This window comes from Cygnus atratus, chromosome 19 (assembly GCF_013377495.2).
Source record: "Cygnus atratus isolate AKBS03 ecotype Queensland, Australia chromosome 19, CAtr_DNAZoo_HiC_assembly, whole genome shotgun sequence".
NCBI lineage: Eukaryota > Metazoa > Chordata > Aves > Anseriformes > Anatidae > Cygnus > Cygnus atratus.
Window position 1 is genome coordinate 10,621,299 of NC_066380.1, and position 22,111 is coordinate 10,643,409.

Consider the following 22,111-nt stretch of genomic DNA (forward strand, 5'->3'; position numbering starts at 1 on the left):
GACCGCCCGGCCCCGGGAGCCCGGTCCCGGCCCCCCCCCGGTCCCGGCCCCGCCCGCCGCGCTCAGGCCCGCCCCGCCGCCGCCTCCTCCTTCAGCCAGCGCAGCAGCTGCGGCGCGAAGTACGTGATGATGGCGTCGGCCCCTGAGGAGGAGGAGGAGGACGAGGAGGAGGAGGACGAGGATGAGGAGGAGGAGAGGGGCCGGGAGCCGAGGATGGAACCGGAGCCCGACGCCCCCACCCGGCCCCATCCCGGCCGCTTCTCACCTGCGCGCCTGAAGGCGGCCATCGCCTCCATCACCGCGGCCTTGAGGCTGAAGGCCCCGGCCTGGGCGCCGTGCCACAGCATGGCGAACTCCCCCGAGACGTGGTACACCGCCAGCGGGTGCGTGGCGTGCTGCGGACAGGGAGGTCAGCGGGGGACGCCCGCCGGGGGCCCTTCGGCCGCCCAGGGGCGGCGTCCCCTCCCCGAGCATCCGGCTGTCACGCCAAGTCGCATCCCCGTAGGTTTTGAAATGATGATGCTGGCCGCCCCCAACCTGCTCCCCTTCCTCGGGGGTTACCCCGAGCCCCCCGTGCCTGCAGGAAGCGTGCGGGCCTTACTCGGTCCTTGACGTCCCGCACGAGGTCCAGGTAGGGCATCCCGGGCTTCACCATCAGCATGTCTGCTCCCTCACGCACGTCCCGGTCCTGCGAGGAGAGCACGCGCGCGATCCCTGCAGCTCACAACACTTGTCCAGCAAGCGCCCCGTTGGTTTTCCCAGCAGTTTTGACCCGGTGTTTGCTTTTCCCAGGGGCCCAGGGCCACCAGAAGGGTTGGGTGAGCCCCTAAAGGCCACAGGAGCCCATGGACAGGCTGCGATGGAGGAGCTGCCGCTGCCCTCGCCAGCTGCCTGGGGAAAGCCAGGGCTGCGTGTTCCTTGACCAGGGACATGTCCTTGTCCCTCCAAGCCTCAGCAGGAACAGCACACCCAGCTCCACGGCTCCAAACATGCAGTCCTCGGGTCCCTGCTGTGCACCAGCTCTCTGGTGAGCTGGTTGGCACCACAGCTCTCGCTTGTGGAGGGCGAAGCCCCTCAGCCTTTTTGGCTGGCGCGCCTCCCCCCTCCTGCCTCCAGCTTGTCCCAAGCCCCTCTGCAGTGCTGGGTGTAAGGTTTCTTGCCTGGGCGCTGTGTGAGGGTTTTCCAGTCCCCACAGCGACAGAACCGTGAGGTTTGACTCACCACAGCTCGCAGCGCCAGGCCCCTGGCGCCTGGCGGCAGCTGGTAGCATCGCCGGTCTCCGAAGGCGGGTTTGGATTGCGCAGCATCCCTGGGAACAAGGCAGAGGGCAGAGATCGGTGCCAGCACGGCTCCCTCTGCCTCTCACCCTGCACGGCTTCGTGTGTGAGGACAGGCTGGGTCAACAGCCAGAGCAGCTGCTCCTTCTTCCCCATCCACATCAGGATGTGGGGACAGCCCCAGCAAGTGCAGGAGCCGTGCTTCCAAACCCAGAGGGCTGGGGTGAAGTTATTTCAGACATTTCCCTTTTGCTCTTTTCCGGGCTAGGTCCCTCAGGGACTCTTGGGGTCATGCCTTTCTTGGGATGTTTACCAGCTGGATGAGCTGAGGCTTGTCCCGAAATGCACCCTTTGGGGCAACGCTGGCTCCTGTGACTCCCCTCCTTGCTGCTCCTGGCAGCTGTAGGCAGCTCCCTCTGACTGCCAGGATGAGCAGATGCAGGGGTGGGACAGGAGATCACCCAGGAATTCACCCAGCACTTTCCCACCAGCCAGCCTCTCCTGGGCAAGGTACGTTTGTTCCTTCTTACACCGAGGAAGCAGGAAGAAGGTGCTCCAAAGCAACCAGGTAGGCTCCAGCCCCGGCTCTGGCTGAGCCCCATTCCCAGGTAACGAGCTGGGACACACCTGGCCAGCCTGGTGCTGGCTGGGGCTGTTCCCTGCAGAGCCTCACCTGAAGGGACCATAGAAGCATGAAGCAAACTTGGCGCTGTAGCTCATCACCGAGACCTGCGGAGAATGGAGCCATGAGGGCCAGAAGCTCTGTGCTGCATCCCAGCTCCGGGGCAGTAGCGATTCCCTCCTACAGCTGGTTTATACTCTGCCCCACATCCTCCTTCCGCTGCCGCAGGCCTGGCACCTCGCTTGCCCGTGTGTCTGGCCGAGGACCTTCCCATCCTGCACGCAGCACTGGGGCAGGAAAACGCCTGCGGCATGTCACGAGCAAGGTGGGGGGTTCACTTCTTCCACCCTTTGCCCAGGTCTCTTCGTGGCGCGGCCCCCCTGTTGGTGTTGCTCCTGACAGGTCCCACGCTCACCTTGTTGCCCATGTCACTGGAGATCAGTGCCTGCTTTATGGCCCCGATGCGCCCATCCATCATGTCCGAGGGGGCAACGATGTGGCAGCCTGCGAGGAAAGGCCGGAGATACCGAGACCTGCCCAGGGCTCTGACTGCCTGCAGGAGGCGACCCCAGACATCTCCCTCTTAGGGCCAAAGGGAAGGGTCTGGGGTCCCTGCAACTTCCTCAGGGGTGGCATGTGGAGGGCAGGTGGAGGCTTCTCGAGCCCAGAGTGAAAGCACTCCCACTGGAGCCAGGGCAGGGTTTGCTTTTGGGCCAGCTCTAAGTGAGAGCGGGCAAGTTTGCAAGAGCCAAGCGTGGGTGCTGCTGCCAGGAGACTGCTCACCTGCTTTGGCGTAAGCCAGTGCCACTTCTGCTAGCCGCTGGCAACTGATCTCGTTCTGGATGGTGCCATCTTCACGCAGGATGCCTAGTGGACAAACCTGGAGTCGGGCACTGGGCAGCACAGCTGGGCGATTGCCTCAACCCCCAGGCTGGGAGCATGGCTCTCGGAGCAAGCTCTCGAGATGCTCAGAGCAACAGTGGGGAATCTGTTAGAGAGCTGGCTAAGGAGGCGCAGCGAGCAGGAGGCCAACAGCACAGCCCCCGTGAGCTGGACGCAACGTGTGGGTGCTCCAGGGCAAGGAAGGCAGCGATGGGGGACCTGGGCGGGTGCTCAGACAGATTCAGGGACAGGGAGCGGGTTCTTTATCCACATGTGCCTCCCACCCTGTCCAGCTGCTGCCAGAATCCAGGAGGTCTCCCAGACTTACTGCAAGCACTGGGAAGCCTTGAGGCAGGAGCTGGCCTGGCCCCACCAGCACCCAGAGCTCTTCAGCAGAAAGCAGCAAATCCCCAGAGTCCCAGTCAGGGGAAGGTGCTGCTGCGGGACGGTGCCTGAGCAGCACCCTGGGACCCAGGCTGAGTGCTCACCGCAGTGCCCGTGGGAGGTGTAAGGGCACAAGCAGACATCACAGGCAATGAGCAGCTCTGGGAAGGTGGAGCGGATCTTCTTGATGGCCTGGATGGCAGGCGTGTCCTCTGCATCAGCGGCAGAGCCTCTCTCATCCTGTGAGAAGAGAAATGCCTCAGGACACAGAGCTGAGGGCCTCCCACCAGCTCCTCCATGGCAGCAGATCTGCCCAAGAAACACGTTTTGAACAGCGAGGCCCTGTACCACAGAGCGGTGAGATCACCAGTGGTGGAAAAGGGCGATGGAGCAGTGACACCAAGGTGAGCGCAAGTCTTCGGGCCACCCTGCAGCAGCTCCCAGTGCCAGGCAGGGCCAGGAGAGGGAGCACAGGACACGCTCCTCTCGAGCAAGCCATCCTGCTTTCGGCAGTACAGAGCTCTCTGCTCTCCTCCACACTGCAGTGTCGCACCACGTGTTTACAGGGACAGAGCAGAGGCACCCAGGGTTTCCAGGAGCGTTTCAGGTGTTGCTGTGGTCTCCCATCCCCATCCTGCTCTGCACAGTGGGGTACCAGTGTGCCACAGCCCCTGAGCTGCCCGTGTTTGATATGGAGACCCCCTCCAGTCCCACACTGCTCTACCCCCGCCTCTGTGGCCACCCCAAGCTCCCTGCCACCACCTGCTCACACACACTGACCTTGGGGACCTTGCTGGGCACCCCGAAGATAAGCACACACTTCAGGCCGTCCTCGACAAGGGGCCGCAGCATCCCTTCCAGCTTGTTGACTCCGTACCTAAAAAGAGCAAAGGGAAGTTCAACAAGGCCAAGTGCAAGGTCCTGCACCTGGGCTGGGGCAATCCCAAGCACAAATACAGGCTGGGTGGGGAATGGAATGAGAGCAGCTCTGAGAAGGGTGTTGGTGGATGAGAAGCTCAACGTGAGCCAGCATCATGCACTTACAGCCCAGAAAGCCGACTGTGTCCTGGGCTGCATCAAAGCAGCACAGCCAGCAGGGCGAGGGAGGGGACTGTCCCCCTCTGCGCTCGTGAGACCTGACCTGGAGCCCTGTGTTCAGCTTGGGGCCCCCAGCACAAGGACAGGGAAATATTAGAACAAGGCCATAGGAGGGCCATGAGTGGCTGGAGCACCTCTGCTATGGAGACAGGCTGAGGGAGTTGGGGTTGTTCAGCCTGGAGAAGAGAAGGCTCCGGGGTGACCTTACAGCGGCCTGCCGGTGCCTAAAGGGGGCTGCAGAAAGCTGGGGAGGGACTCTGTGTCGGGGGTACTGTGACAGGACAAGGGGTAATGGCCTTAAACTAAATGAGGGTAGGTTTATATTAAATACGAGGAAGAAATTCTTTACTTGGAGGGCGGTGAGGCCCTGGCCCAGGCTGCCCGGAGGAGCTGTGGGTGCCCCATCCCTGGCAGTGCCCAAGGCCAGGCTGGATGGGGCTGGGGGCAGCCTGGGCTGGTGGGAGGGGTCCCTGCCCATGGCAGGGGGTGGAACTGCATGGGCTTTAAGGTCCCTTCCAACCCAAACCATTCTGTGATTCTCTGGTTCCATAAAGGGGGGCTGCCAGGCACCAGCAAAGACACGACGAGTGCCCCCAGGGACAGCACAACCCCCCCGGCCTAACAGTGCTCGGCCACCCAGCCGGCCGTTCGCAGGGCCCTGTCTGCGGGGCCGCTCCGATGGACCTGGGCTCATCACTAACTCGGGTGCTGGTCTGTAAGCAGCGCTGCGCCGCAAGCAGCAGCGGGAGATAGAGGGGAGCTGGTGCTGAGAGGAACAATGCAGGACCTTATCTGGGGCTACAGGACAGTTATCTACCCGGCAGGGACACAGAGGGGGCTGAGCTCTGCTCTGTCTCTGCTCTGAAAGGACAAGCACGCCCTGCCCTTGAATCCCTTATCTCCGCTTTCCTGTTGCAGGCCCGAAAGCCGAGTTTGGGCTCAGCACGGTGAGCTGGGCAGCAGGCGCAGTGCCTGGCGCGGCACAGAGCATGCACTCTGCCGCGCACTCTGCTTGCACAACCGTGGCCACGTGCCCAGGGCCAGCAGAGCAGAGCCGTGAGCAGCGAGGTGCTTTGTACGACTTGGCTGAGGTGCCCGGTGCCCCTCCCACGCCGACCCACCTCCTGCCGCCCCGCAGCAAGGACAGATTTGGAAATCCTGCCCTACGCAAGGGAGATCCTGCCCACCTCCCGACGGGAACATCCCCCTCTGGCCTCCGACCAAGCCTTGCCAACGCGGCAGCGAGTGAGGACAGGAGCTGACGGAGCAACAGGACCTAACGCAGGACAGGAGCCGTGTCCAGCTGCCTCTGGGCTCCCCGTTCTCTCCCAACTTCGCTGCGTGCCCAGCCCCCACCGTGCGAGTGCTCTGCGACGTCGCGGGGCCCTGGCACCCTCCCTGCCAGTGTCGGTATTTTCCAAACACCCCGATCTGATTTCTTTCTCTCCTGAAGCAGAGGGATGCTCCCACCCCGCCAGCTGCTGGGGGGTCCCCAAGACAGGGAATACGAGGGGCTGGGAGGGTCACCCCTGGCCTGTGCTCATCTCAGGCCCATGTCAGCCCTGCTCATGCCAGGGGGCACGTAGCGCCGCGGGTCTGTGCTCTTACCTGGCTTGTCCAGGGAGGCTGGCGATCGGCTCCACCGCATCAGGGCTGTCACTGCAGAAGTCGGATGGGACAGAGATGAGCACTTGGTGTGAGAAGGAAGATCGGAGGTGTGCAGTGCCCAGAGAACCCAGCCCCCATCCCAGGCTTGTCTACAGGGAATCTTTTGGGGTGTCTGAACCCATCCAAGCACTCAGGGAGCGCCCAAGCCTGTAGCTCTATGTGCGGTCAAGCTGAGCTTGGTTTGTCCCTAACCCAGAGACCAGGGCTCACTCACGTGACAAAAATTGGGTAGATGAGGTTGGAGGCATCGAAGGTGGTTGCTGTGCACTGCCAAGAGCGTAGCACGGGGTGGAAGTAGCCACTGTGAAGGAGCGAGTCCGCCTGCATCTTGGGAATTCACGAGGAAGCCGAGAAAGGAGACTCTGAAACACCAAAAACATCAGGTTAGTGGCTGGGTGCTGGTAAGCCGCTGCTGTCAGCACACACGAGGAGGGGGCTGAGGCCGGTGACTGCGAGGTGAGTTAAGAGAGAGCGTGGCAGCCCAGCGTGGTTCTGGTCGGTATCTGGTGAGCTGCAGCGTGGCAGCAGCAGCGAATTCCCCAGGGCATCTGCTTCCCAGGCTGCGGGGGTGAAGCAGGAGCCTCTCGCCCTGTAACCCAGTAAATACCACAACACCCTGTTAGCACCCAGCCGCGGGCTCTGTACCACCTCTGCACGGTCAGGACTTGCCCAGCGCTGCCTGGAGCTTTGTTTCAGCTTGTGGAGCTGGAACAGCGATTTTCTGTGATGAGACGGTCTTTGCTTAATTCATTCTACTTTCGCGTAGCTCTGTGCGATACAGCTGTGTGACATACAGACGGCGGTCGAAAATTGGTCTGTGTAGCACAAAGTAGTCACGGCCACAGTGGGAAAGGGCAGGTACAGAAATGTATGGGCGCTGGGTGAAGAAGAGAGGCACGGGATGGTGCTGAAGCCACGAGGCTATGAACGCCGCGGTTACACAACACCAATGCCCACTTACATACTGCCTGATAAAGAAATGCAAACGTGGGAGTTGGGCAGAGGCGCTTACGGGGTAACAAAGGGCAAGTATTCAGCATGCACAAGCTGAATTCTAGCTGTGTTATCATTGAAACTTCTTCCTTTAATGCTTTCTTTTTCTTTTTTTCCCTGCAATAATTAGATCTCACTAATAACAGCTGTGACTAGGTAAGTCAGATTTAAGTTTCACAACAATAAATGCTTTGCTTTGCTTAAGCCACACTGCCTTTTGCCCACAGAAAAACCTGGGGGGTACCACAGGGCTGGCACCAGCGCACCCAGAGCCGGGGGAAGGAGCTGGCGTTCCCCGGGGACGAGGCGCTCAGTGCGGCACAGGAGCGGCTGCTGTGGCCAGGACGGCCTGGAAAGCACAGCCGAGGGGCAGGCTGCTCCTTTGGGGCGGCTTCGAGCACTTCTGCCTGAGCGCAGCTGCTGTGAGCCATGGGATAACCCCAGTGGGACCAACAGCGCCAGCACCTCATCCAGATAAGGTCCCGCAACCACCCCGAGCGGAGGAGCCTCGAGTAGAGGAGCCGGAGGAGCGGCAGTGCTGGCCCCGGGGCAGCAGTGCAGGATTTAGGGCCCCTGGAGCACAGTGAGGGCATGGGGCCCGGCCAGCTCCCGGCAGAGATTACGGCCTCCCCCAGCTCTGCCTCTGCCCAGGAGCCGAGGTTCAGCTTCAGGAAACAAACAAACCGCACAGCACGGACTTTGTTTTGAGAGCTTGAGGGCGGAGAGCTGGGGACTGGCTTCTGAAAGCAGCGGAGGTTCCTCCTCAGCCTGGCGGCCCCCCGGCAGGGGGCTGCACGCTGGGGACAGCCCAGACCTGACTGCGTGACCCATCCCGGGAGCAGCCCCCGTCCCCAGTCCCATCACGGCCCTCCTGTTTTCTGCCGTAAATCCAGGAACCAGGAAGGATTTCCCCAGCAATAAGCCTCACTGATCCTCTACCCATGCCCACTGTGCCCGGCTCTCTGCAGGACACAGAAACCTCTGGGTCTGCCCGCCAGGACCGTGGTCCTGGGAAAGACGTCTTACACGGGCAGTTGCTACAGCAGGCAGCGACAGAGCTGGTCAGGAGATGGCTCTGTTCCGCTGCAAAACCTTTAATTTGAGGAGTTCACCTGTTTTACACTGGGATAAGCTCAAGACCCTTCAAATATTCCCACACAGAGCCAAATTCCCAGTCTGCAGCAGACCACCCCACTTGTAACAGGGGCGTCATGTTCAGGCCGGGCTTGAACCGAGTCCTCGCATTCCTAGCTTGGGGATACAGAAAGGGCACCTCTCGATTACTTGCCAGCTTACACACATAAAAGCACTATAAAAAATTACAGCGGTGTTTGCGTGGGATGCAGACGAGCTGACGGCGCGCTGGCAGTGTCACGGCACCCCTTAGGAAATAACTGAGAGACCGGGGCTGCTGCAGCCCGTCCCTGCTCGCGGAGAGCCCCCGGGCACCGCTCGGGCAGGGCTCCAGGCAGGCTGGCAGCGGGCAGCCACCGGGAACAAAGGGTTCAGTGAGCAAAATGCACCTCGAGAATCCAGAAAATGCTCCGGCAGTTAATCCCGTGGGAGGCAGGGGAGGGGGACGGGGTGGGATGGGAGGCAGCCAGCCGCGACTGTGCTGTACGGGACAGATAGAGGCCACCACCCTCAGTGGGGAAGGTCCCAAGGGCCTGTGGAGCGGGGATAACAGCCACAGCTGGGGGTACCCCGCTGCCTGGGGCCCCCTTTGGCAGAAGCTGAGCCGCTGCATGCCCCAAAACCGCCCGAAAGCCAGGGCAGGGCTGTGGCGGGCAAAGGAAGGGCAACACGAGCAGCTGCGAGGTGCGGCCCGGCTGGGAGATGTGTCCCCATGTGCTGACGGCCCCAGAGCCACGCAGATCCCCACACGGCTCCCACCCTGCTGCAGCTTAATTAACAGCCACTAACAAAGGTCAAGGCGTTAGGAAAGATTTCATCTTCCATCTGGAAACCAGTGCACTCTGAGATGCCGAGCGAGCATTCCTGTGGGAATCGGCAGGGTGCCACCACTCGCTGCTTTGCACCTTCCCCACGGCCCCAAAACCCGGTACAGGTCCCTGTGGGGCACAGCCGGACTCGAGCTCTCACAGTGCCTCAGTGCCGGGATCCTGGCACCAGCAGCGGGCTCAGCACCGCGTGCCAGCTGGGTGCCTGCCACCGGCTTCGTCATGAAGCACAGCCACAGAACGGCCCGAGCTGGAAGGGACCCACAGGGGCCACCGAGTCCAACTCCTGGCTCCACACGGGACCACCCCAAACCAGCCCCTGTGTCTTGGAGCTTTGTCCAAACGCTCCTCAAGCTCCAGCAGCCCGGTGCCGTGCCCACGTCCCTGAGCAGCCTGTCCCAGCCCTGGACCACCTCTGGGTGCAGAACCTCTCCCTAACACCACCCTGACCCTCCCCTGTCCCAGCTCCATGCTGTTCCCTCGGGTCCTCTCGCTGTCCCCAGAGAGCAGAGCTCAGCGCCTGCCCCTCCGCTCCCCTCGGGAGGAGGCTGCAGGCCGCTAGGAGGCCTCCCCTCGGCCTGCTCTGCTCCGGGCCGGACAAACCGAGCCCCCCCAGCCGCACCGCGCCCCCAGCCCCTCGGCCACCCCTGCAGCCCTGCTCGGGGCACGCTGCAGGGGGACGCGGACGGGAAAACCGCCGGGCGCCGAGCCGGGCCGGGCCGGGCCGGGCCGAGCCGAGCCGAGCCGGGAGGGCGCTTCCCAGCCGCGGAGCGCTGCAGCAGCCCCGGGCACAGCGGGGGGACACCGCCACCGCCACCGGCCCGGTGCCGCCGCCCGCGGGCTCCCCGCCGCCCCGGCCCGCGCTCACCTGCTGCCGCCGCTCCTGCCGCGCGGAATTTGCCTGGCCCCGCCCCCTGCTTTGCATGGCCCCGCCCCCGCCCCCTCCGTTCCCGGGGAAGAGGCGGGAAGTCTCGCGCGGCGGGGCGCGGGAAGGCGGCGGAGCGCGGGAAGGCGGCGGCCGCGGCCCCGTGCGCTCTCCCGTTCCGTGCTGCAACACCCCCCCCCCCCCCCCCGCCGCTGCCCTCGGCCCTGAGCCCAGCCCGTCCTGTGGGAATGAAGGAGGCAGCGGCTGCAAAAGGAGTCTGGCTTTTATTTAGATACCGGTCCCGCCAGAGCACGCGTCCCAGACATGTACGAGAATATAAAAAAAAGCTAGAAGCACCACTTCTTTGTTGGTTAGACCTCGGGAAGACGTTGTCAGTGCGGTCTTTTCTCCTGTTACTGACTGTATGCCAGTGGAAAGCCGATGGCAGAAGATCGCTGGTGAGTCAGCCCTCTCCAGGAGCTGGGTCTCTGCGCGTTGTCACTGTGCCATGAAACTGGCAAGGCTGGGGAGCTCTCAGGGGGGTTCTGCATCAACTTTATAAAACACAGGACGCACTACTCCTCCCACGTGCTCCTGTTTAAGCTGCACATCAGCAAAACCGGGAGGTTTACTTAAACGTACCTAAAATGTTCTTCATTTCCTTCGCTAGCTCTCAGTTAAGTTGAAATATCAGGTTTATTAGTCTTGAAAAAAGATCAGTCAAATAATAAAGCACTGCGTCCAAAAGAAGCTTATTCTAACAGGTAATTCTGCTGGTTTGACCCCATTTTCTCGATGGGGATATGTAAAAAATTCACAGACTTGAGGCTGGCCTTCCTGCGTAGGACTGCACTGCCCTCACTGCACTCCTGGAGGTAGGCTGCACACCCTGAATGTCTTCTGAAGTAATTAGTCCACTCCAATTCAGGAGGGAAAAAAAAAAAACACACTGCTATTCTAACACTACATTTAGACTTGCAGAAAAACCACCAACCTGCCTGCAGGAACTGCAGCTCTGCGGAGGAGGGAGGTGAGACCACCAGATCCACTGCTACCCTGCAAACGTCCCACGTGAGCCAGCCTTCCTTTTACTATTCCTCATACACATTTTTCCAGTTAGTTTTGCTTCGGATTTTTCATAAAAAAAATAAACCCTCTTCATCTCCAAGGGTTTTAAAGACACAAAACAAGCACTTTTGGTATCTAGTTTGCATTGTAAGTACAGTGAGGTTTTTTGATTTAGATTCGTTTAGGGGAGAAAACCAGTTCGGTTCGCTGGCCCTCGTACAGTTGTGCTGCATTGCTGCACACAGCTGGTAAGGCTGAAAGACACAGCATCACTGTCAAAGAGCAAAAAATAGAAGGCACAGACAGAATGCAAGAAACTAAAGAAAAAAACGTTACATAGACAAAAATTTTAAATGGTCAGCTTCTAAGGCTCTTAACATCATCGTGTAGTCTCTAAGCCCCAGTGGGTTAACGAAGATTCAGCCTCTGGCTTGGCTTAATGAGCTTATTCAACAGTTCTCTCAGGTTTTCCTGGGCAGCTTCTATTTTTTTTTCCATTCTATTTCAGAGCCAACCCAGCACAAATAGCCCATTACTGCCGGCTCAGAACCTTGGGAGGCTGCCAAGCCCCCTGCGCACAGGGATGAGGTGGTCCACCCACTAGAAATGTTTTAGCCAAATCCTTTATATACAAGCTAAAGTCAAAAAGAGATGGACCCCAAAAGAACAGTACAATGTTCTACTGGAAACAAGAGGGGACACAGCAAGATTTCTTTACAACATTTATATCCCTACAAAAACCCAACCCCTGCATGTCTCATCAGCAAGCTCAGTTGTCCACCTCCTCCTCCTCGTTTTGTTCTTCTTCCTCCATCCTTTCATCATCATCATCATTCTCTTCCTCTCGGCCCTTATCTTGTTCCTCTGAGTCTGTCTTTTTGTCTTTATCTTTTCTTGCTTCTTTCTTTCCTTTCTGTTCACGTCTGTAAACTAAAAAGAAAACAGTGAAGAACTGCAAGCCAGCCACTGCACGAACATTACAGTAGCTGAAGTCCAATGTCCACTAGCTCTCCAGGCTTAAAGCAGGAGCAGTGAACTCAGAGCAGCAACTCACCCTATTATTTGAGCTGTGCTGACCAGCTCCATAGGAAATCAGGTTAAGTTTCAGCAGAAAAATGCTGAAAAGGTCGCAGGAGTTCACATTTACAGGCAGCACCTAAGACTTTCCTTAGATAACATAATAGGGGATTGATACCAGATGAGACTTTCTCAATCCTCATCAGTTGTGAAATAATGTTATCCCAGTTCTGCTAAGGTGCACATTATTAATCCCCAGGCAACCTGCAGTGTAGGATGCTGGGCAAAGAAAAGAGAAACAAGACAGGCAAGTAAGTGTTGCTTGTCCAACGTTCAAGGAAAATAGGACTTGCTGCTGCTTCATTTCCCTCGACATGAGCTGAGGACGATACCTTCCAGGGATTCTTTCAGAGGGCCTACAAATCGCTGAAACTCCATTTCCTCCATGGCAGAGAGAACATCACCAGCATTCAGGGTTTTCCTCTTCCCCTTCATGGCAAAGTTATTTGCACTAGGCAAAAACAAGAAGGAGAAGACAGATAATTGATAACTGTCATCAATTTATTCTTGTTTATCAAAGTCATAAACAACTTCAAGAAAGAAAATCTAAATATTCAGGGCTTTTAAATCACTTAGTATAATAGTTTAAGATGCCCTCTTGCTTACACTGGCTGTTAGTGTTTTCATCTAGTTGTATTACTTTCTCACATCTTTAAGTTTTCTGCTTGCATGAACCTTTTCTATGAATAGCCGGGGGAAAGAAGGAGAAAGTCTGAACATGGACTACAAGGCGGTAATTCCAGAAAGCCACGAGAGTACTCAACACCAGAAAAGCAACTGCTGGCAGAGCATCTTCTGGGCAGACGCCCACCCGCATGCTCCCCACCCCGCAAAGATGTTGCTGTATCCATGTGGCCAGCCCTAAGGCTGACCCTGCTGGCTCACATCTGCCCAAGTGCAGCCACGTGGTGAGCTTGGAAAGTCAGCCACGGGTTCTTGCCTTCATCAAGCTGTAAAAGGCAATCCAAACCAAACTATGGCAATCTGGTGGCGTGGGTTATGCTAAAGATTATTTTATTTAGTCTGACAATACCAACACAGACTGAAACAGATCTCCAGGACAGCCAGCATAGAGGTGAGTTATAAACCAAGTGCTCCGGTTATGTGATGCAATAAATTCTTACCATGATGTTGCATAGAGCACGAACACACTTGCTGCTCGAGATATCGCGCTCCGAGCTTCTTTGGAAACGTTCACTCCATCAGGAAGCTAGAAAGCAAATTCAAGTTTTATCAGCAGCTGCTGTATGTGACTTAAACTTACCTAACGCACGTGTCGGTTCTCTGACAGCATTCAGAGAGCTGAGCAGGACTGGAAACTCTGTGCTGATCTCAGACGCTACCGCAGGACGTTTGATGCCAGCCAAAGGCCACCGGAAACGCGACTGTTTTCTCTCAGGCACAATAAGCCGTGCAGAGGCAAAGACACTTCTGCCTCAGCAGTGGAGGCGGCCACCACCTCACCTGGTGACCGCCACTCTCCCGTTTCCCTGCGAGACCCCGAGCTGCTCGCTGACACCTGACGGCCCCAAACCGAACCCCCCGCTAACTGACCGACGTGGGGAAGGCCCCTGCCCAGGCAGGCCACGGCCTCGGCCCTCTGCCCTCTGCCCGAGGCGCTGCCCGACAGGGCCGGACCCCCCCGCGGGCTTTGGGCGGCAAACCCGCGGCACGGGGAGCCCCGGCGGGGGGGGTGAGGGGGGCGGGCTGTGTGTGTGTGTCCGTCCGTCCGTGTGTGTGTGCGTGTGTGCGTGTGTCCGTCCGTGTGTGTGTGTGTGTGTGTGCGTGTGTCCGTCCGTCCGTTTGTGCGCCGTCTGCCCGCCCGCAGCCCCCCGGCCGGCACCCACCGCCTCCTTGATGATGCGCGTGATGACGGCGTTGGGCAGGTTCAGGTCCTCCGGTCTCTCCGCCATCCTGGGACCCCCTGCAAGGCAAGGACGGCGTCACGGGGAGCGGGGCGGGGAGCACGGGGCGAGCCGGGCCGGGCCGGGCCGAACCGAACCCAACCCAGCCCGACCCATGCCCGGCCCGGTCCGGTCCCGGCCCCGCGCTGCCGCTCACCTCCGCCCCGTCCCGGCGTGCCCCGCGGCCCGCCCCTCCCGTCCCGTCCTGCCCCGCGCCCGCCGCTGCCTGGCGACGAGGAGGCGCCGGAGGGGCGGGGCGGGGGGGGGCTGTGAGGGGGAGGAGCTGGGGGGGGGCAAGGCGGAGCCGTGGCGGCTTGAAGGAACCTGAGGGGGGAGCTGGAGGGGGCCCGGGGGTGCTGAGGGAGTTGGTGGGAGACCGACCCGATGGGGGCCGGGGGGGCAGGGGGCGAGAGCTGGGGGCAGAGGACGAGAGCTGGGGGGCTGGTGCCCGTGGGGCAGGGCTGGTGCCTGTGGGACAAGATGGGTGCCTGTGGGGCAGGGTTAGTGCCCGTGGGGCAGGGCTGGTGCCCATGGGGCAGGACAGCTGCTTCTCCCCCTCCATGGCTCCTTGCCTCTCCCCGCAGCAGGAGCCCCCACTGGGCCTCCGCATCACCCCCGGCCTCACCCCTGGGCCTTCGCCTTGCGGCCGCCAGCAGCAGCAGCGAGGAGCCTCCGGAGGAAGAAATTCCTGTGCTGGCACCCGGAGCTGGCACAGCGCGGGTGTCGGGGCGCGCAGGGCACATGCACTGCCTTCAGTGAGGCCGTGCCGCCAGGCAGACCCCTGCCCCATGACTGTCGTGCCTGGCCTCAACTTCTGGTCTGTTAATTTCACGGGATTTTCCCTCTTTTGATAACCTGATGAGGTAATTAAGTAAACGCACAGTGCGAGAGGGTAATAGGTTAGTCGTAGCACCGCGCTGTGTTGGGGTGACGCTTGAAGTTGGGAGTGGTAATTGGCAGTGCAGCCTTTTTCCCCAGAAAGCATGCATTTTCCTGTGGCAGGGGCAGTATCGTAATGGGGATAGTTTGTGGGTATTCGTGAGACAAGTTTATAGGTAAAGGTTACAGCTTGCATTACTTGTAATAGCATGCTGGGAATAGCGCGTGGCATTTGGAGCACACAGAGGTCAGACCTGAAGGAAGGCTTGTGTGCGTGACAGCTTGATTATTTTCTACTTATAGTGATTGAATTAATAAAAGGCTATCACTGTACATTCAAATCACGTCTCTCGAGTCTCATTTCCAGCACGCTTTGTTCTGCTGTTAACTGTACGGTCACTCTGTGGCTCTCGGAGGTGAGATGCTGCAGCAGGTGTTGCATTACTTTTTAATGAAATAACAACTGATTGAACTGGTCCGTTTGTAACTGTAACAGACGGTGCTAATGCCGGCCTTGGACAGGCTGTCCACTTGCTGTTGTTAGAAGAGTCATCAGAAGCTTGGTTTGTTTTCTGTTTTGCCAGAGGGCGAGGTTGTTTCCTATATGCCTAATTTAAGAACAAAGCAAGGCAGAGTTGTGTTATTGTGTGGCGGAGGGGGTAGGCTGGAGTTAAAACGGAGATGATGCTGGCCCAAAGCCAGGGGCACGACCCAAGGCTCCTCCGCTCGTGAGCAAGGCTTGTTACAACGGACCCTCTTTCTTGGATGCAATGGTCACTAACAAAATAACAAGAGTGTGCGTGGTTCACTGTAAGCTGTAAATGAAACTTAATACTGCAAGTCATGTTTTATATGTTTTATACGTGATGAGACCAGAAAAGGTATTTGAGTATGAAAGCTCTGGAGCTGTGGGATGTGATGCCAGCTTGTCAGCCTGTGGTGGCCTAGGATGGCCTAGGAGAACCCACAATCTGATTCTCTACAGTTTTGTGCTGTTAACTTTATTTTACACTGTATATATCCTCTTTATTTATTTATTTATGTTTCCTGCTAAATGAATTTGCACAAATTTTCTGTTCTGCAGACTGTTGAAACAGATGATACCATCTTCCTGCTCTCCCTGCCAGGGTGGTTGCAAAGATGATGCCTGCAGGTGTGAGCCAGTGGGGTGAAGCCATTTGTGGAATGGTTACTTGAAAATATCCGCAGTGCTGGGATACACTGAAGAGAATTGGAGAGGCTTAGATCTTAGTGCTTAGATCTGTTTAGGAAACTCTTTCAGGTTTTACAGCCTTAAAGAGAAAATAAAGTTATAGTTAAATTCTTAATTTCACTGAAGGAAGGAAAAGAGCATTCTTACTATTGGAAAAACTAACTTGGAATCCTCGTGAAGTTAAGGCAGTTCTTGTTTTTCACATGAGATAGTTGGTCAAGTTGAACACTTCTCCCAGATTATTTTAGTTTATTTTTTAAGATGGAAGGGATCATTAGGTTGCCCAGTCTGACCTATATAACAGGTGTCTTCACCAGAATTTATCTCAATAGCTTGTTCAAATAAAGAGTCTCTTTGGTAAGGTAAACTTGACTCCTGACCTCAAGGAGAAGATCATTTATTGCTTTTCTTGGCAGGTGGTTTCAATGACTTGTTGTGAAGTTTAGGTGCTCAATTTCCAACATGATTTTTTTTCCTCATTTATATGCATAAAACCTCACTCATTAATGATTTAATTCTACGTGAGAACCTCAGCAACTTGCTTTGGTTAGGTCTTTGTAAGTGAGTTCTGTATATCAAACTGCCAGGAGCTTGCTTTACGAACTCATTGATCACCACTTTCCTAGTGATTGCCTGTAGGTGTGATGTCCCATTTAACCAAGTGATTCATCAATATTAGACAAATCTTGTGGTTCTGTCCTTAAAGGGTTTTCTTCTGGCTGTCCTCAAGAATTGGATCACCACTGATAAATAATCAAGAAGAAGGAATTGCTGTGCTTGCCTTCTATAATTTCTCAAGGTAGCGCTGTGCACAGGAGTCTGGCTGTTGTGGTTGCAGTAACCTTCATGATCTTGGAAGGGCTGAGGGTCTGCAGGTCTCCTGCGTGGCTCAGCAAACACCGTGGTGTGGGAGATAGCAATGTCTTGCTTTTTTAGCACGTAGGCCCTGGGAGTGTGGTCTGCATAAAGAAAAATTACAGTTGCTATCAGGTGAATTCTTGTTTGCTTAGCTGGAAATGCTGGCTGCTGTATAAATGGGGTCAGTACACCAACGGAGCTGCTGTGGCAGTACACTCCATAGTCTTTAACCATTAGGTCCCCAGTGCTTGTCTTAGGTTTGCTTTACTTTTCTCAGATTAATTTCTATCACCAGAACTTGTGAACATCTCCCTGAGCCAGTCTTCAAGGAAATAGAGCAGATGTTCCAAATGTCACAGAGCTCTTTCCACCTCTGCTGCACCTCTGAGCTTATAAAAAAGCTCAGAAGAAAATACTAATGTCAGGTGAATTACTCTGAACACCCACCTTCTGTGAGTTTTAAGCCTGTGGAAAGGGTGGGCAGGAGGATGGTAGCCTGCTTGTTTTTCTCAGAATTTCACAGAAATATTACGTCTATGTTTCTGTTGCAGTGGACACAGAGCTTACCGAGTGCCTTCTTTGTACTGTGCGGAGCACACCGTTGGTATAGATGATCTTGAATCTTGCTTAACTTCTGTGAAAATGATACTTCAGTATCATCGTGACCAGATAAATGATTTTAAAAAATTACAGACTATTCTCATGTAGAGTAGTTACTGGGGAACAAATATATAATTTCCATTATTGTTGAAGCCCTGCTATGATAGATGTGATACAAGAAATGCAGGTCCTGTAATATTGAGGCTGTCAGTGACTCAAATTACGTCTAGTTTAACCTTTTCCCCTCCTCAAAACTGGGGAGGAAATACGCTGTAAAGTGGTTCACATACCCGCCGAAGCTCCGATCCATGCAACCTTCGCTCTGCGCGCTGAGCGCAGCCCCGCTGGCTCTGCCAGGGTTGCTCTCAGGCTGCAAGATAGGTGTAAGTAAGGCTCTGTTAGTCCCTGAGCCTGCAAATTGTTGAGTGTCCTACCCCTGTAGGCTTGTGAACCAATTCACACCCCTTCCCCCTCGATGACACGAGCCCAAGGCTGCTATTCCAAGCAAGTTGTCATTGGACACAAGTCAGAGGGGACTGTGAAGTGCTCAAGGCCAGAGCTGAGCCCGTGTCTTACTGCCTCTGTCGGTGCTTGTAACAAAGAGGAGACCAAACGGTCATGAAGCTGAAGGCAGGCACACAGCTCAGATCAGAGTGACTTCACTGGTATGGGATATTGTTACAGGCATTTGTTTTTACTAGTTTCTAGTTTAAATTTGTCTTATCTTAGAGACTGTCCCTGGCTGCTCTGCTTTTTTTGTTTGTTTTTGGTTTTGAAAGCAAATAAGTTTATTGTTTATAATATCTTCCAAATTGTCAAGTATAACAGTCCTGAAATTTGATTCCAATGTTTCCAATCATTCCTTTTTCTCCATTTCCTACAGAAAAAATAGCTACCGCAAAGAGGAGCCCAGTTCCCAGTGCAGCATGCTAGCACGTAGGTGCCACTCACACACTTCTCTTCCAACCTCAGGTCTTGCAAGGGTAGATCACCTCTGATTAAGGTTCTCAAATCCAGTTCTTTCATCCCTGAGATATCATTCTGGGATCCTCTTTTACCATAAGCCAATTCAGTGGTTTTGACTTTGAAAAATGACCAGCCTGAAATTCTGCTGATTGAATAGATGTTCCTATCTGACCGAAGAAAGAAAGATATTTGGACAAATTATGTGTACAAGTTAAGGAGCTATTTTCAGCTGCATGTACCAATTATTACATTAATGGTAACTTTGTTAATTCACTTTGGAAAGTTAATTCAGTTTCCTTTCGAAGAGGAAACCTGTAGGGTAACCTCTGATTTGCCTTTCATACTGTTTGCTTGCATTTGTTTTGCCATGAATCTTGCTTCTATTTGTCCTGCAGCTCAGAAAGACCTATTTTTCCAGGCCTGAACTCTGCAGCAGGGTCAGACATTATCTCACCTAGACAAATGAACCTCATGCTCTTTAATAGCATTGGAAAAGTGAATGTTTTCAGCCTGGGGGAAGGAAGAACCCCTTGCTGACTACAGAGAACAGAGCTGTCACGAAGTGAGGTATGTAATAATCAGGCTATGCTCTGCTAATTGATCCAGAAGACAAATGAATCTACAGAGGTGGCTTAAGGTGGCCACATTAAGGCTGAACTAATGGTATGTCACCACCCAAATGGGACAGTTTTCGGTGACAGGAAGCTGTTGGACCTGCCTGGCAGTAACGCACACCTTCGTTCCTGGGGTTCGGTTTCCAGGCCAGAAAGAGTTCATTTTCCACTGGATCAGTGAGCTAAGCTGGCTCACTGAGGGGTCGGGTAGTGCCAGACCCTGGGTGAAGCAGCACGAAGCAGAGCCCAGGTGCCCAGTGCCTGCGAGCTGGCAGAGCAGCTCAGCCACTGAATGTGAGCACAGCGTCGGGCTCTGCACACAATTCAGCTCAGGAGACGGGCAGTAATTTTTTAAGCTGTTTCAGCTTAATTGCTTTGGTCCATGTGACCACGCTAAGGCAAAAATCATAATTCCCATGGAACTTTTACTAGATTAAAACTTATCTTTTATGAGAAATGTTTTAAAGACTGAGGTCAATCATTATATCATTTTTACTGCAGTAAACTGAATAAGCAACAGCTTAGTACTTAGCATTTGTCCAAATCCAGTAATCCACAGCAACACTGCAGGCTCAGAATTGGCTCAGAAAAACATACCTGCAGAAGTGTCTAATTATGCTGTAGCTATATACTAGCTGTGAATGTTAAGTTTAATCCCTAGTGCGATAAGGATTCTCCCCTGCTGAGAGGTGCAGATTTGCAGGAGCATGGTGCCTCGAGTGCGTCCTGCCTACGGTGTGAGCAGACAGGGCAGCAGTTTGGGAAAGGCAGCAGCAAGGACCATGTGGGGATGCGGTGCTGGTGCTGTGGCTGGCTCACAGATTTGAGCTCCAGTGGGACACGCAGGCTCCAGGATGTGAGCAGAGCCAGTGAGGTGTTTCTAAAGATACCCTTGCAGCAGGGGAAACCTGTCTCTTGGTCCCAGATTGGAAAAGGATTTAGTAATCAGCCAGTCTGTGGCTCTGCTGGTTCCTCACTGGCATTTTTCAGGGAAAGACTGCTGTACTTGCTGCAGAGATGGTGTCGGGGAACCCCTGCTACGCCCTGGACTCGATGTCTGCTGCAGACCCCAGGGAGAGAGGGTTGCAGCAGTTCCACTGCTGGGAGAGTGCTGAGGTTTTGCGTCCGCCCGTTATGGCAGACTTTGGCAATCCCAGCAGGATTACCCAGAAATAGCCTTTCTGTTCCTAAAAATCCTCTTGTCGTCTGGGAAGGCAGGTAATTTTCCCAGCCTGATTTAGTTTTGTTGTTTCAAAGCCAGCTTTAACCTTGGAAGTTTTCTGTGAGTGTGTAGCAGCGTTTTGCCTGGCATAACTGTGCGAGCACATGTTTGGATTTGAATATCCAGCCAAAGGCAGATCCTAATGCTGACAAACTGAAGTTTGTGACGGAGAACTGTGTTAAATTTTAAAAGAAAGTCATTAACTCCCAAGCCAACCAGCTGAATGTGCAGATGTGCAGTTTGCTGGGGACTGTAATAGAAATGCAGGTTAAGGTCAGTCTCCAGGGGTTTGAATATTAAGAGGGAAGTTAGAAAGAGTTGGTAACTCGCTGTTGGGAGCCTACAAAGAGCGTGGCAAATCTCCACTGTCTCTTCCTGGCACGCAATTTAATTTGTGACTTCTAAGTCACAAGCTCTGCTCCCTTTGGACATTTCTGCGCTGTTTTTTTGCCCTCCTTTTCAGCAGTGCCAAGGTCAAAGGCTTGTGGCAGCTAAATCACAGCGTGAGCGCCGGGTGCTGGTGCTCGGACGTTGCTGGAGCGAGGGACCGTCCTGCGTGGGAGCGATGGAGCAGCTGGGAGCGCCGCTGCTGGCAAGTGAGTGCTCGGGTGGTTCCTCCGCGGAGTGCGCAGTGCTGCTCTGCCTGCTGTGCGAAGCGTGCATTACAACCGGGCAGGTGCCTGGTTATCACCGCTGAACCACATCCCGGTGTGTGGAGGGGACGAGGAACCGTATCTCCTGCAGGCCCTTGGTGGGGTGTCGGAGATGTCCAGCTCCTTGTGGGACTGTGTTTGCCAGCGGCAGACCGTGGGGCTTTCTGTTAGTGCCTTGCGCTGCAGGATGGAGTGGGCTTGAGCCTGCTGGGTTTGAGAATTAGGACTGATTTTTGCAGCTGATGAACCTCAATCCCTCTGCATGTGTGGGGCTCCCATGGCTTTGAACCCTCAGAGTCCCACAGGGACTCTTCACCTCTTCTGTTATTTTGTTTGGATGGGAAAAAACCTCTCTAATGGGATTCTTTTACCCAAATCTGTGAGACCGGCTGCTTTAGAGAAACTGCATTTATTTTTCACTGTCCTGTTTGTCTTTCCTTTGGCCTTTTAACAGCATTTTGCAATAAATACAGGGAGAGGGGAGACTTTGTGTGAGCCTGGGGAGCTCCTAGGAGACAGGATGGCCCCGTGAGACACTGCCAGCTGCGTGTGGCACTGTGCCAGGGACTGCTGCTGGCTTGGCGGTGCTGGAGAGGAGCAATGTAAGCTGTGGTCTTGGTGCTGCCGTGGGGATGTGAAGTAGGCAAGGACAGGGCAAAGCTGGGGCTGGTGCGCACTCTGCTTGTGTTAACAGAGATTCAGGGAGATTGCTGGGGCTGTGGAGTGGATCCCTTGCTTGTTTCCCTAGTGGGACTGCTTGGTGTTGTATGTTCTGTGGGTTGAGATGTGTTGTGCTGGTCACTGATAGCTGGGATGCTGTTCCCCGAAACATGCAATCCCACGTGTCTTTTTTTTTGTTGTTTTTCAAAGGACTAGTACATTTGTTGGGATAAATTCTCAATTTGGATGGCTGGCAGATGGAGATCACCAGGAATGTCAGCAAATGGGTTCAGCTGAACAAAATGAGGGGAAGAGTTTTTGATAAGTGTGAAGGGAGAAATGTTCTGAAGTGCCTGTTTCCCTTAGAAATTGCTCTGTATCCCTGAGCAGTGCCCATCCAACCTGATGGCTGGTTCCCGATTGCCCAGGACAGAGCCTTGACACCATTTACCTGTGAACTGCGTGTGGTGCTCCAGCATCAACAAGGCTTCTGGGGGACGCGGTGAGGGATGGATGCTGGGGGTGGTGGCAGGGTCCTTCTTCAATCCTCCCATTCCAGGGGGTGACAGCAGCTCTGACTGTGACCCAAGGCAATCGGGAGGCTGTCTTCTGGGGACCTCCATCTGTGACCTTGCTGTTAGAGCTGT

At 55.2% G+C, this 22,111-nt stretch overlaps 2 protein-coding genes across 4 annotated transcripts; both read right to left on the minus strand.

Moving 5' to 3' along the window:
• Positions 1-32: 32 nt before the first annotated feature.
• Positions 33-9,810, minus strand: ALAD (aminolevulinate dehydratase). The gene is made up of 12 exons (XM_035564611.2): positions 9,754-9,810; positions 6,146-6,293; positions 5,872-5,922; positions 3,946-4,042; positions 3,270-3,405; positions 2,683-2,766; positions 2,315-2,403; positions 1,951-2,006; positions 1,222-1,309; positions 602-688; positions 266-395; positions 33-142 (listed from the first exon to the last, which is right to left on the minus strand). Exons 2-12 carry the CDS (start codon positions 6,256-6,258, stop codon positions 63-65), a joined length of 1,011 nt encoding a protein of 336 aa, XP_035420504.1. The 5' UTR covers positions 6,259-6,293; positions 9,754-9,810; the 3' UTR covers positions 33-62.
• A 205-nt stretch (positions 9,811-10,015) lies between these two features.
• POLE3 (DNA polymerase epsilon 3, accessory subunit) lies at positions 10,016-14,029 on the minus strand. Of its 3 annotated transcripts, none has more exons than XM_035564690.2 (5): positions 13,957-14,029; positions 13,743-13,819; positions 13,020-13,105; positions 12,228-12,346; positions 10,016-11,748 (listed from the first exon to the last, which is right to left on the minus strand). In XM_035564690.2, the coding sequence occupies exons 2-5, from the start codon at positions 13,806-13,808 to the stop codon at positions 11,588-11,590; spliced, it is 432 nt and encodes a 143-aa protein (XP_035420583.1). In that variant the 5' UTR covers positions 13,809-13,819; positions 13,957-14,029; the 3' UTR covers positions 10,016-11,587. The 3 variants fall into 3 exon arrangements, 2 of the variants coding, with proteins under 2 accessions (XP_035420583.1, XP_035420582.1); XR_004781460.2 differs by adding an exon at positions 11,873-12,114 and having other exon boundaries at positions 11,528-11,748; positions 13,743-13,962; XM_035564689.1 differs by having other exon boundaries at positions 13,743-13,969.
• Between the last annotated feature and the right edge of the window lie 8,082 nt (positions 14,030-22,111).

Coding starts and splice junctions, on each gene's coding strand:
- ALAD (XM_035564611.2), bottom strand. CDS start 6,258: ATGCAGGCGGACTCGCTCCTTCACAGTGGCTACTTCCACCCCGTGCTA. Junction 3,406..3,945: donor TGCCCAGCAAGGTCCCCAAG/GTCAGTGTGTGT, acceptor CTCTTCTCACAG/GATGAGAGAGGCTCTGCCGC. Junction 689..1,221: donor GCCTGGCGCTGCGAGCTGTG/GTGAGTCAAACC, acceptor CTCTCCTCGCAG/GACCGGGACGTGCGTGAGGG.
- POLE3 (XM_035564690.2), bottom strand. CDS start 13,808: ATGGCGGAGAGACCGGAGGACCTGAACCTGCCCAACGCCGTCATCACG. Junction 12,347..13,019: donor GTGCTCTATGCAACATCATG/GTAAGAATTTAT, acceptor GTTTTTGCCTAG/TGCAAATAACTTTGCCATGA. Junction 11,749..12,227: donor TCTGAAAGAATCCCTGGAAG/GTATCGTCCTCA, acceptor TTTTCTTTTTAG/TTTACAGACGTGAACAGAAA.